Source organism: Trachurus trachurus, assembly GCF_905171665.1.
Source record: "Trachurus trachurus genome assembly, chromosome: 10".
NCBI lineage: Eukaryota > Metazoa > Chordata > Actinopteri > Carangiformes > Carangidae > Trachurus > Trachurus trachurus.
Genome location: NC_139894.1, coordinates 24,154,714 through 24,168,914, shown reverse-complemented (window position 1 = coordinate 24,168,914; position 14,201 = coordinate 24,154,714). Strand labels below are relative to the sequence as shown.

Here is a 14,201-nt window from a genome sequence, read left to right as displayed (position 1 = left end):
AAGAAATATGCCCCTTAATGTTGATTCACAAACAATGAAGGCTCTTCACTTACTTAAGTATTTCCTGTGAGGCTTGTGTTAATTGACCTGCCTCTTCATACCTGATGCCATTGTTGTGAGATGGCGTTTTTTTTTAGGCACATCTGGTTGGTTAGGTTGAATCAGGTCAGAGGTATTTATAGACTGAGGCTTATTTCAGGCCTTACTGGGTGCTATTTTAGTTCACCCAGACCTCCTGTCTTTTGTCTCGGCAAACCTTCTGGTCTACTAAAGCCCTGTATTTTATCTGTGAAGAGAATACACGAACGCAACAAAATGTCATTAGGTTGTGTCAGATTTTACAGCCCTGAAAATATATGAAAAATATATGACACTAGGCCTAACAAAAGATAAGTTGGTTTTAGAGGTAGGCCTAATGGTTTACCCCAAGAAAGCTGTACTTAAGCATTTTAATTTCATTTTATTGGTAATAATCAATAGGCCTAAGATGTTTTCAGTCCACTATATTTGCCTGAACTACAAGGTACATTACAAATGAAGATATTACATTCATAGTGTATAATTATCCTCAAAAATGTGATGCATGCATTTTTCTTACTGTACACCCGATTATTACAGTTAGCTCCCCCTCTAAATAGACTACTATTACAGAATCCACAGTGCAATAATCTAATAGTAGCCTATTATAGCACTCATTCATTTTCTGTATATTAGACTTTGAAAAGCTGTGCAGTAATATAGCCTACTTTTACTCAACTCTCAACTGGCTCTATGGGTCCTAGAATATGTGTTGTAGGTTGACGGGCCATAAACCAACCTGAAGCTTATCTCAACACATTACTGGGTTATATTTACATAGGCTACCGGTAAGTAAATAATTATTTAATTTACTGATGTAGCGGGTGACATCCGGGTAACACTGCCACCTGCTGGCTGACAGCGCTACAGCCAAACTCCAGGAGAGAAAACTACAGTTAGCTAATTTACTGAGTTTGGCTATTTGATTTAGGAATATATAGTGGTGCGTAGTTTGAGAGGGGGGAGATGTCTCCAGTCAAGACAGCGTATGTTCCTCGGTTTGGTTCCAGTCAAAGAGATGATGAACCACAACCGAGTCCGAGCCAGACCGTGGACCGGGTCGAGTCCGCCTCTCGGTGCCGGAAGAAGGAAAAGCGCGCCAACAAGCGGGCAAGAGGCGAAAACCTCCAGTCCCCTTTAAAAGTCAAACTACCACAATTCAGCGCTCACAAACTGTCTAAAAAGAAAGCGACGAAAAGCGACGGCAAAACACCGGGAGGACGGGTGTTGGAGCCCGCAGCAAGTCGGCCTAAACCCAGGACACCTGTGGCCCCTGTGGCCGGGGCAGGAGACTCCCAGGGTAATTAGCTGTAGCGGCTAGCCAGAGTTAGCCTAGAAGTTTTTGTTTGTTTGTTTGTTTGTTTATTCCCTGCTTTCTCTAATGAACAGTTTTTTTCAAACCAAGCAAGTTAGTTAGCCTAGAAGTTAGTGCAACAGAAACCAGGTGAATCAGTGCCAGATGATTATTGAACCCTTCAAAAACGTTCAGTGTTATCTTAATGGCTGTGTAATCCGACTACCAGTGGTTGAATTATGTGAACAACCATCAAATTTTACCTCTATAGTCATCAAAAACTCACCAAGATAAAAAAAAAAAAAAAAAAACAGTCTACTGAGGAAAAACCATAGACTGTAAAAAGAGAAAGAGAAAAACACTGTCCTGAGTCTTCACCCTTTTCGGGGGTCATCCCTATGTTACCCGCAATTTTTGGTCCCATACCTGGAAGTGGAGTTGTGACTTTGCAGATTTTTGCCTGTTTTTGAGTGAGATGTTAAGTTGTGACTTTGAGTGAGAAGTGGAATTGTCCCATTAGGCAATGAAGAAAGGAGCTGGTTAAGATTAGTAAAAATACCAATTTTTAGAGGCCAGACAGGCCTAAAATTACTAAAATTTACATTCATATTTCTGTCCTCAGGTGCTGGCACAGACATCGATGCTTTCTTTTTGTCCCAGACACCCACTAGCAAAGCAGCAGACCAGAAGAAAAAGGTAGGCCCTGTTCATGTTATACTGAAGTGTAGCATATTGAGCAACACGAGAAAATACTAAACAATTGAACTGTATACCTGAAAATATTTTGTTGATTGTTGATTTTGGGTTTGGAAAATAAAAGAAGAAAATCCAACATGGTAACAACATGTCCGTTCCTTTCGACCCCGCTGCACATCAAACCCCCCAGAAATAACAACTCATCACTATGCGTTCGTAATGCCAATGGAGATTATTTTGAAGTGTTTGGATGACAAAAAGCCATCTGTACTGCATATTGCACCATCTTACAGCATCTTGGATGTACACGTTAACCATTAGTGCCACAGCTGCATTTAAGTTTACATACCAGTCTCAGTCAAAAACTGTTTAGAGTACACTTGGTTTTTTCTGGATGGTATTTGTGTTATATTTAGTTGTTTATTTTAACATACTTGTTTGGATAAGATTTCATTATGTAAATATTCATCTTGTTTAGATACGGTGAATACTGATACTTTAATATTGCCCAGTACAAGTCAAAATGAACGTGTGTTCTGTCAAGTGAAAAGTCTGGAAATATTGATTTTTTTTTTATCAAAGACATTTAAATAAGTCACAGTGGGAAGAACACAGGTGTGAATAAGTCTTAATGGCTGACTTCACTGCAGCACACTGCCTTGACTTACTGGGATATTTGAATAGAGCAGAGCCAGTTTTAATATTATCAGTAACACCTGTGCTCCTCCTACTATTTATGACATGTCAAATTGTTGGCTTCGAATGAGGCCTATTGATAAAACCACTAAATCTGCACCTCCTCATCCACCACACAGACACACAGTGTGCAAACTGCCATCAAGTCATAAATTAGACGAAAAAGCTTTTTTATTCCAACCTCTCATTTTTTCCCGGGGGTTGTAACACCTTTTGTGGACAGGTGAAGCTGACAGTTCTTAGGACCATCGCCAAGATGCTGGAGGAGAACCACTTTATCAGACAGAGACTCATCGCTCTCAGCCAGGCCCAATGATGCTGCACTATCTGGAACAGCTGGTCAGTTAGCAGTACTCCATCTAAAATATATTATCATTGTTTGGATTAGTGGACATTAAGTTCTTTAAGCATGCAGTGTTGATAAACCAATGTTACAGTAAGACACAGTTTGATGGTTTATCTGTGTTTGTTCTTAGTGGCAATGTTCAGAGACTGTAAACAACTGGACGAATAGTATTTTACACAAGGTTCAATTTACAGTGTTATCGTATTAAAACAGTCCATACTCAAATCTTTGCACTAATTTATTTGAAATTTTGAGGTATTAAACTGGTAAAGCTTTTACAAGGGAAGCAGCTGAGAGGGAGTCCAGTGGGACCAGCAACCCAAAACCTACACACTATGGTATCGTGTGTAATGTTTTTCATCTATATCTCACAACAACAATGGAAAAACACAGTAGTGTGCACACATTAACCATATATTAACATTACAACTTCCTCAAAAGTTGTAAACTTGTGTGGCATAAGATTTAATGGTTTATCTGTGAATATACTAAGGCCATCCAAAGTACACCAAGGCACAGGAATTACCAATAGATTGTCACAGAGAAAAGTCCTGTGATTATCCACCAGAGGGCAGCACTTACTCTGGTATCAGTGTCTCCCTCTCACTAAAATATCAGAGGCCAATTTATGATAACAGTATACCATGCATGAATAAATATCTGTCTGCGGTATTAATGAAGCATCGTGTTAGTACCAAATGTGTTTCACGGAATGGGAGAATAATTCCCTAAGATCAGGAAGTTGAGTGCAAAGTGTGTTAAAAACACACATGGCAGCTGATGTGCTTAAAAGCTGCTGCTGTCTGAGCTTCTTTTACCAAAGTGATGATAATTTTGAAGGTGTCAAGCTGCAGTCACTATTTGGGCAAATGTAAACAGTCATTACAATCATCAAACGTCATTGATAAACAATTACGATTCAAGAGCTTTATTGTCATTGTACAATCACCTGGACAAAGACTTTTTTAAAGCAACTGCTGTTCATTGATAAAAATAAAAAAAAAATGTAATTTGTTGTCATCATTCAGTATATTACAAAATGTTTCATTAATAAAATAATAATTTAAAAAAAAGTGGTAAATAATAAATATAAAATAATAGCACTGACCCTAACTTGTTCACCAGAGGTTTCAGTGATGAATCTGCCACCAGAGGTTTCAAGTTTCCTCTTTTTATCGGGATTTATATTAGAAAATCAACCAGCGGGCAGCATATGGCTGTGATTATTTTAACTGTAAAATAATTGTTGTTAAACCATGGACAATTTACTTTAAATTGTTCTGCAGTTTCTTAATGTTTTGATTGATGAGCCTCATTGCCTCTGTGTTTAGAGGCCAGTTGTTTTACCCTTTTCTACCCTGAACACAACATGGCAGCCTTATCAGAGTTCTCACTAAAGTTCACAGAAGTGTTGCCTCTGTAGTTACAATATGTGCTATAACGTAGAGCGCTTGATGTCATTAGATGGTGTACCACCGATATTTACTACAGCTGCAAGTATTTTAGCGTTTTAGAATATATTTGTTGTAGCATTTGAATTTCTATGTATATGTACTGTATATGTACGTATTTATCAGATGATTAAGTGTTATCCTGGTATATTTGCGGTCTGCTTAACTTAATCTTGGTCTCAAACCATGACACTAGATGTAATCAAACATTTTTCATCTAAAAGAGCAGCTTATCTTTTGAAAAGTTTGACGACTATTGCACTCATAAACTACTTGCTTGCTGTATACTGTAAAAGTTCCTGTTGCAAAAACTTTGCAGGTGCATTAGAATTGTAATGCTATCAGTTGCCTTAGCGAAATGCAGTTTGGATGCACGGAGGAATGCAATTACAGTATATCATGCTACGTTCATCTTGTGTGAGTGCAGAAAATTCTCTGTGTCAGAAAAACGTCTTCAAGCTTCACAGGCTGATTTGTTCTGCAGCAAGCTGAGCTGGTGGTTTTGAACATGTAAACAGGCAGTTCATTGCAAGTGTCTCTGCAGCATTGAGGATAAATGACTGTTGGGGTGGTGATTAGCAGTTAAACAGGCCTTTTAATCAGAGCTGCGGTCTGCAAGGAGACTGGCAGACTGTAGCAACTGTACCTCTGCTGGGCCTGTCGACCGGCGGTTTGCTGCATTGTTTACATGGACAGAGGCCCCAGGATGTTGTGCAGTTTGAAACGAGCTGGTTTTGTTGTTCAGGACCTGTTTGGAAAATAAGGTAGTGAGCAGAAACTGGTGTTGTGTCGGAGAGAGATTGATAAAAGGCACTGAGCTGTGAAACGTTATGTAAAGCAATAAATATGTTGTGTGTGGTACGGGCTTAGCTGTCAGTTTGTGTTTACATAAAGTCATCTTTGTTGTTGCAACTCTAAAATGCAAAGCCTCTGTTTGGACTCTAAGCAGCTTTCTGAGCTTAGATTGTATGTTGGGCTTATTTAAATGTTGGCAACCCAGATGGTGCTTCTCACATTATGTATTAACACCTACAGTACTCGACCACATCCTGACTGATGAGGATCAGTGTGAAACAGAACTTGGTAATGTCAGCAGCACAGTTGAAAGCTGTATTGCTACTCTGAAGCTCAGCATGGAAGCTCAAAAAACATTTTTAGTAGAACTGAAAGTAAAATAACAGGCTATGGTGTTGATAACGCTCCACCTTAGCCAGAAGTGCTGTGCTGTGTTGGACCCTTTTATAGTTTAGTTCGTAGTCCCACAGTTACGAGTTAACAGGAAAATGATCTTGTATTTTTTGGCTACTATGGAGTGTTTCAACAAATTTATTAATGCAACACTCATGTATTATCTCCTTGTAAAGTTGTTATGGAATAACAAAAGTCCAGTTTTCACTCACATTTATGCACTGCTTTGGTTTTTACAAATTCCTGAGTGAATTTTCTGCTTCTAAATGCTCCATTATGTTTATTGGCTAGCCTTAGTGCTGGACCGTAGCACACCTTTTCAGAGTGATAACAACAGAACAGTAAAAACTGTAAAGCTGGTGATATGATGAACACCAAAACAATAAATCAAAAGACACCAAAATGCTCCAGAAAGCTAAGTAAAAAGAGTACCAGGATGAAAAACTCAGTTTGCTGCTGCTAGTACATTACACACTTTGACTATCATCTTTTGGCTATAGCCTCGCTAGCCACTCCTTCTGACCGATAACCGACGCTCATTAACCGATTATTAACCGAATAACCGTTAACTCTATTGGGTGTCTGAGACTAGGCTTGTGCTCGGGCTATCAACAATGTTTTTTTTTGTTTTTTTTGCCCTTATAAAACACACACACATGTGCTCCAACAGCTGTGCAGCCCCACGTCCACTGTGCTCTGGCTCAGCTGGTCGTGCTCAGATGGCGACTAGATAGTCCAATGTTGAACTGTTTTTATGGCTACAAAGTGCAGCCAAACACCAGGCTAAAGAGAGAAGAACAGCTCGTCTGTGGAGCTGCAGGTGAACCGGCTGCAGAGCGCAGTAGTTAATCATGTACATCCCTACTTCAGACTATACATTAGTATGCTGGTGCATTGAGCTACATGCTAACAGTATTTAGTAGCCAGACTAATAACAGGATGATAACATGCTCAGCAATGTCATTAGGATTCATTCTCTGGAAGTGTTTGCGCAATATGTCGTGACAATGTAAATAGGTGAGATGTTTCAATCTTGACCAAAATAGTTGACTCATTGACAGTCCAATCATCATGACTTAAAACACTGAAATCCATCCACTCAAAACCCCTTTAGCTGTTAGGTTGGCATGGTTAATGGAGATGCCTTACATATAAACCCTTCTTTGTAAACGTTTAACATAAGATATTGCAATTTGTTCACTTCCCCTACTCTGATGTAAGTGTTTGTGAGGTGAAGCAACCACATATTAAGTATCACGCTTGAGAGCATTTAACACCATACTTTCAATCTTTCCCTTTCTTTTTAATTGGCACCATGACATTAGTTAAACCACGATGTGATTTTGATACCTCATATATTTTATATACGGTAGATACAGACTCCCCAGAAGCACTGAATTATATTCACAGCCAGGCAGAGTTCTGGGTGTTAAAATCTGCAGGAAAACAAACACTGTCACAGAGTTTCATCAGCCTTAATTGCGTAAACAGGCACCATCCCTTTGCAAGCCAAGAGCAAACTTACTCTGAGATCTTAGACTAATGTGTCTCTTTAGTACTGGCGGCATCTGCAGGCATCTGCAAAGAATATGATATGTTCACCAATTGGACTGACCTATAGACTTGAAAATGTAATACATGGTAATATAGCTAACTCTTTAGTGATTTTCTTTAAACTATCCTTAGTCATGCTACCAGAGGGTTGTGGGTGTATAGTGACGTTCAGTCAGTCAGTCCACTGCTCTGCCTCAGATGTCTCAGTCTCAGTAGGTGTGTGGGCGATATGTGATAAGTTTCGGCTATATTGCAGTTCATTCTTTAGAAACATGTAAAGAGATGCACTAAGTGCTCGGCTTATATTTTTAACAATTTTAGGAACTGCATGGACAGACAGAGGAGACCACATATACTTGATGAATATAGCTATTCCATTGATGGTTGTAATTATATGTTAATTAATACTGTGTCTTTTATGTGTTTAAATTCTTTTTTATTATTATTTCCATTCAACCCCACAGACACCTTTGTGGTTCAATCCCACCCCACTCCAACAACAACGATAAAATAAAAATAAAAAATAAAATACTGTGTCTCTTATGAACCAGTATGCCGGGACTAGATAAGCTTTTGCTTCTCCCGCTTTCCCTTTCAGCCATGTGTATTGTATGATTTAAACTAAGATGATGTGTGATGATGATTGATCTAACTGACATGTCCAAAATAAACAAATAAATAAACAAATGCCTGCTCCCATCCTCAGCTACTGTTTCTAAACATAGATAACTCACTTAAGGCTAATTTTAAGATTTGTAAAAATCGATCTTAAATGTTTGTTCCACCCAAATACTGAGGTTGGGTAGTTGTGATTTAATACAAATTTATGCACCACTGTAATTTAGTAAGATTGGGCAGTGTTATGTTGCTGCAGTTGCAGGACTGTTGTGTTGAGTAATACACGATTCTCCTAAATGAAAGTTAGTCGGAGGGTCATGAATAACTTTGTTCCTGAAACTGCAGACCCTGGTTCTGAAGTGTAACTGAGGTGTGACTTTTCAGCTGCTTTTCAGGGAAAATATTGCAGAGAAGTTTGTGGTATCATATCACTGAGTGTTTTCATGGTTTCCGTTTGCTGTAACTGTGAGTCAAAGTTGAACTACCAGCTTATACCAAACAGTCTACCACTGTATCACATGTAGGCTACATTGTACATTAGCATAACTAATTTGCTGTGGTGAGATTGGGGTCTAATATACCTCCAATGCTTTCATGAGTCAGGGGTTTAGTCTTATTTGTTGTTATGTTTTTTAATATAATGAAGAGACTTGCTACAAACAACAGTGTGTGGAAAAACAATGCACCTGCTCAAAGATTCAACTACCCATGAAGCAATGATTGCATTGACTGAAGGGCTTGAAGTAGCAATAATGAGAAAACACATCTGACTACCTCCAGCATCCCAGAATATAATTACCCTTTTAGATTGAAGCAGGTTCCCCTTTATCCTCACTAATGGCAAGATGTAATGTCTTATGCATACATTATACTTGCATTTAATAACCATGTTATGCTGAATTGCGTCAAAATCAAAACAAATAGCACAATTAGACTTTGTCATACTGTGCATATATTACCTCTGTTTCACGGCGATAGTGCCAAAGCCCCGTCTTTCAATTTTCATTTCTTGTTATGGCAAAATTACTTTTAGAAAAGCCTAATTAGTTCCCGTCATAAATCACCAACAGAATACAAATTGTAATATTAATTAAACCTAAAGTCATATCAACAGTGTCATCTGTAGTTGATTTAATGATGGTTTATACTGTCGTGAGGTTTGATGCAAAGTACGGTCACATGTGTTAATATGTAGAGCAGGACTGCACTTTAAGAGAGTGCTCTGTAACCACTGTGCTTCAGTAAACAAACAGTTCTGGGAGTGGTGGGTGTCAGCTTTATAACACAGGACTCATTTGAAGGCATGCAAGCCAAAATGCACCCCAAATAAACTCCTCTCCTTAGATTTGGGAAAAACATCTTAAGAGCTCATTTTACTTTTCACTGTAATCCACCCTACCCTATACTTACAACGACATTAAACATCAGTTATCTTGAAGTTGTCCGCGGTTGTGCCTGTCTTTTTTTTTATGGGTAGTTTATTTTGACTGTCTCCAGATGAAATATTGATTCGCTCTTGATTGGCCTGTGATGGCTACAGTGAAAAAGTCTGTGGGTTGTTGTGTGTGTGCTTCGTTGGGTTGTCATCATGATGCTGCATGTCCTGGAGACAATGGCATGGCTGAAGTGGAAGCAAGCTTCCCGTTTTAAAATGCATTGTTTTTGCCTCATGCGACCACTCCCTATTTAAGAACCATGACACATGATGGATTTTGATTGAATGATTTCAAACAAGTCTTCTCCCAGAGTTAGACCATGAAGTATTTGTGGGCTTTGTTTTGACTTCGACGGTAGCAACATTTTAAGCACATTTATGAATATGTGTGTATTATACAACTCCACTGTTACAGCAGAACTAATGCAGGTGAAGTCAAGCTGAAAGAAAAAGCAGAGCTAATTAGTGTTTGGAGCCGAGGATGTTAGCTCAGGTCCTCTGCTGCTCTGCCCCATCTGGACACACTGACTTAGGTACCTTTGGTTGGCTGGTCAGGTTGCACCAGCAGCACCAACAGATTATAGAGAGCTTGTTATGTACTGTTGGCTCTGACCTCTCATAATTTAAAATTGAGGCCATCCCTGGTTATTTGCAACGGTGGTAGTTAATACACAAACATGTCAATTATCTTATATGGCTCTGAATTACATGTACTGTATTCATTTAAGCAAAACATTAATTTTGCAAATTTTTTTTTTTTTGTCATATTTCTCCACAGTCTGTCTCACCATTTAGTGGTAACATGCAATGATACTGTATGCTCTACTTCAGAATAAGAAGTCAATGCATTTTTTTCTTTTTTATTAGTGAACAAATACAAAATCATAAGTTAAAGCAGAAGTAAGCAGAATGTTTGTGTTAATATAAGTCTTAAATAGTTATATCTTCCGACAGCAATCACTTATATAGAGTGTTTGGTCCGAAACACGGGTCTGTCAGTCACTCTGCTCTGCTGTAAGCCGAGGAGAAAACTTTCCTTGTATCCTACAACCTTTATCCAATGAGGAGAGAGAACGGCATAAAGGGGCGGTCCTCTCTGTGTGTGCAGCCAAGGGATGCGCGTGAATGTGGTGACGTAGGGACGAGGGCGGGGACTGCTAACTCCATCGGCTGACAAGAAGTTAGCCAAAACGACCGGATCGCTTACTTCTGCTTTAAACAGACCAAAAAATAGAAATCTGAAAAAACAAACAATAAAAACAACCCACAATTATTTACAATTTCATCAATTTCAACCCATTTATGTATAAACTCAGAGATTTTCCAGCAAACTATATTATTCAGAAATGCTCTGTTGTTGCAGTTGTTCAGCTCACAGCTACGTAAATGTTGCCAGTGAGTCTTGATCTCATGAAATCCTAACTTTTAAATGTCAAACATATACACGCTCAGGTTGCAGCGCTGCATGTGTCCGTGCTCTCCATAAACCTATCTGTAGGGAGCACGGTGAAATGACAGAGAGGCCCCTTAATTGATTTGCATGTGTTTACATGAAAGTGAGCTCATGGTGTGCGAACACTTTGGTTCATATGGAGACTAATGATGTGGAGGGCTGGGGAGTGGAGCCCCCGTTGCCACTGTAATCCTGCTGATTACAGAGAGTGCACAGTCTCTCTGAGGGCTGATCACAGAGCTCTGGACAGCACTCTCCAGTCGCTTCACAGGTGGCCTTTGTGCGTGTGGGCATCAGTACATGAGAGAAACATAGAGACAGGGGAGTATAGGACATCACATGCAATGAGCACATTAATTTTGCATCAGTGCATGTCTCTCTTTGGCTGAGTGAACACCAAATCTCACTCAGAATGACATTAAAACCTTCTACTGTTCATGTAACATCCATGCACTTTTTGTCTGGCGTTCACGGCACCGCACTGCTCCCGGTGATGACTCCCATCAGTGAGTCGTTAGAGGCAGTGTTTGGGTAGAGCTGCTCCCTGCTCCACTTGATGTTTCCTAATACTGCAGAGCCCTACAGGTATGAGCTTCAAACAGGCACGAGACGCCCCTGTCTCCACCGACAGAGCAGAGACTGGGACTAATCGCAGCGGGCGCCACACACCTCAGGAAGGTAGCAATCTTCTGTCATTACCGTTAAATCCTGGTTAAAAGAACCGGATTCCACAGACCTAATTACAAGGTGTTAATAATAACAATGTAATGACAGTCATTTTAAGGCCTGCCCGAAACCCTAATCCATCTCTCAACTGACTGGCACATTTAAGTGTGTGCTTGCCATACAGTGATGTCTGAGAGTTAAAAAGCACCATGATGCTTATTGATTACCATTGTGATTACTACCACAATTGCTGCTGCGAGTCAGGGCTTGAGTTAGGAGCTCTGTCAGCCTTTTGTTAAGGGCAAACACAGCTCCTCTGATGTCACACTGATGCTTTTCACTGCTGCTGCTGCTCTGACACACAGCCAAGCCTATCCACCAGACTAATTGTAGTTTATCAGAAAACAGCTTGAAATACCTGGCCTCGGTTTCATCCAGGGCATCAAACCTATTTTCCTGTGATTTTAGTGTCAAACGTTTGCAGAGAATATAAAATACAGTTTGTCACTGTCAGTAATTGTGATAAAACATAGTGAGCTATTTTCAAGAAACAATCGTCCCCCTGTGTAATTACTGCTAAATGAGGCTGATGTGTAGCTGATCTGCCGTCTGGTTGGGGGTGTGGCACCACAGGAATCCCCTCCAGAGCACCCCAAACACACCGTCCAATCACAAGTCCTCCCCCAACCCCGGGCATCGGGACACATCATTGGCTCAAAGTCCCGACTGCCTCCCAAAGTTTTTCCGCAGCTCCCAACTTTGTCGACTTTACAACAACTTGGGACAAGTTACAGCCAGTTTCACTCCGTGCGGACTCCGTATGTTTGTACTTCGAGACAGAAAGTGATGTGCCTCCTGGACTGGAATTAGATATCGATTCCGACAAAGAAAGCATGGATTCCCCCGGAGACTGGAGAGATGAGTTTTCTGCAGATGAGGATGTACAAGCACCGCGGCCGAAGAAGCGCGCGGCGCAGGTGTCCTCCCTGTCCTTCAGCGTCGAGGCGCTCATGTCGGACAGGAGACCGCTGAGTGCGATGGACAGAGAAAAGGGAGACGACGCTTTGATTAATGACGAGGCGAAAAGGCCGGACGACTTTTCTCAAAAGTTTGTATCTATCAAATCCGAACCATCTGAACAAGGGGACAGTGCGTCTTGGATATCCCGACCCATGCCGATGTCCACACCACCCCGTAAGTGCCCCGGGGTTTTTCTTAAATAATTTATCAGAGCAAATTTAAATACTGGTTTATATAATCGTTTTATACCTTTGGGGCCTTATAGGCTATCACACTGGATCTAATCTGTCACGGTTTGGATGTGAAAAGCTGGAGCAAATTCTCTGTTCACATCTGGTTCTAGGTTTACAGCTGTGAAATTTCAGGAAATAAACACGATTCTAATAAACGTTGCCTATAAATCAATGTACATATTAAATTATGATTCCAGTAACATAAATATATAACAGGCCAATAATAAACTATTTATAGTAGGCTTGTTGAAGTTCAAAGTTTTAAGTCGTTTTTGCTAGCATTTTTTTTCTTAAGATAAAAAGTAATACTTTAAACAATATTGTTATAATATAAACCAACCAGGTTTAGTTGATATGAATTGCAAAACAGCAGCAAACAATTTGAGAAGCAGCATTTTATTGATAGACTAATTAATTGATAATTGTTTAATTCTGCTTTTGAATCAGTTTATTTCGTTTTCTAAATATTACCCCCTTTTAGATACATTATTTAACTGTACATCCAACTCTGCCTCATTTTCCTCATGTCCTCCAGGGCAGCTCAGTCCAGCAGTCTGCTCCTTGAGGAAACACAAAACCAACCGCAAACCTCGCACTCCCTTCACCACCACGCAGCTCCTGGCCCTGGAGAGGAAGTTTCGTCAGAAGCAGTACCTGTCCATCGCTGAGCGGGCCGAGTTCTCTTCCTCCCTGTCACTGTCCGAGACTCAGGTCAAGATCTGGTTCCAGAACCGACGAGCTAAGGCCAAGAGGCTTCAAGAGGCCGAGGTGGAGAAACTCAAAATAGCAGCTGTTGTAGGACACAAGACTGTATTGCACCCAGGCTTCTCGTCCTTAAATTTCCCCCTCAGTGTTAACCTGCAGGCTGGCTCGGCAGCACTCTGCTGCTCATACAGCCGCAGCCCCATCCTCCCTGCTGCACATCTGGCCATGTACGCCTCACAGGTCGGCTATGGCCTGTTCCAGCTCTCCTGAGAGGAAGTAGCATTATACAAAGAACTGGGTGGGTGTAAAAAGCAATGACAAAAGCATGTCATTAAGTTCTGCACCTTACGAGAGACTTGACTACAAAGGATCTGAGCTCGAGCAGGAGCTTCTTGATCAAGGAGAATTTGTAAATGTCCTTTGACATTATGAAACATATATGGAGGGGCAAGGAGGATACAGCATCCAGTGATCCTGCTTTGATGCTCGTTAATGCTGTCTCAGCACTGACAATGAATGGAATATTGATTAGAGCATATGTGATTATTGTTCTGAATACCAGATTGCATATAGTGTAGCCTTTTGATATGTCTTTTTTTATATTTCCTGGGTGGTTATTTTCCGCTTGTTAGCCTTGAATATACAGGGATATTTTATCCTCCTTTGAGAAAGGTGAAAGGCTGGAGTTGGACAATGGTGTTATGGTCAGATGAAGCACTTGCTTGCATGAAAGCCAGATTATTCCCAAGTGACTCATATTTATTTATG

General features: G+C 40.3%; 1 protein-coding gene across 1 annotated transcript; it reads left to right on the top strand.

Moving 5' to 3' along the window:
• Positions 1-12,368: 12,368 nt before the first annotated feature.
• Positions 12,369-13,703, top strand: LOC310993130 (homeobox protein MSX-2-like; the record flags this gene model as incomplete). The annotated part of the gene is made up of 2 exons (XM_083981436.1): positions 12,369-12,669; positions 13,264-13,703. The coding sequence occupies 2 exons, from the start codon at positions 12,369-12,371 to the stop codon at positions 13,701-13,703; spliced, it is 741 nt and encodes a 246-aa protein (XP_083837562.1).
• Between the last annotated feature and the right edge of the window lie 498 nt (positions 13,704-14,201).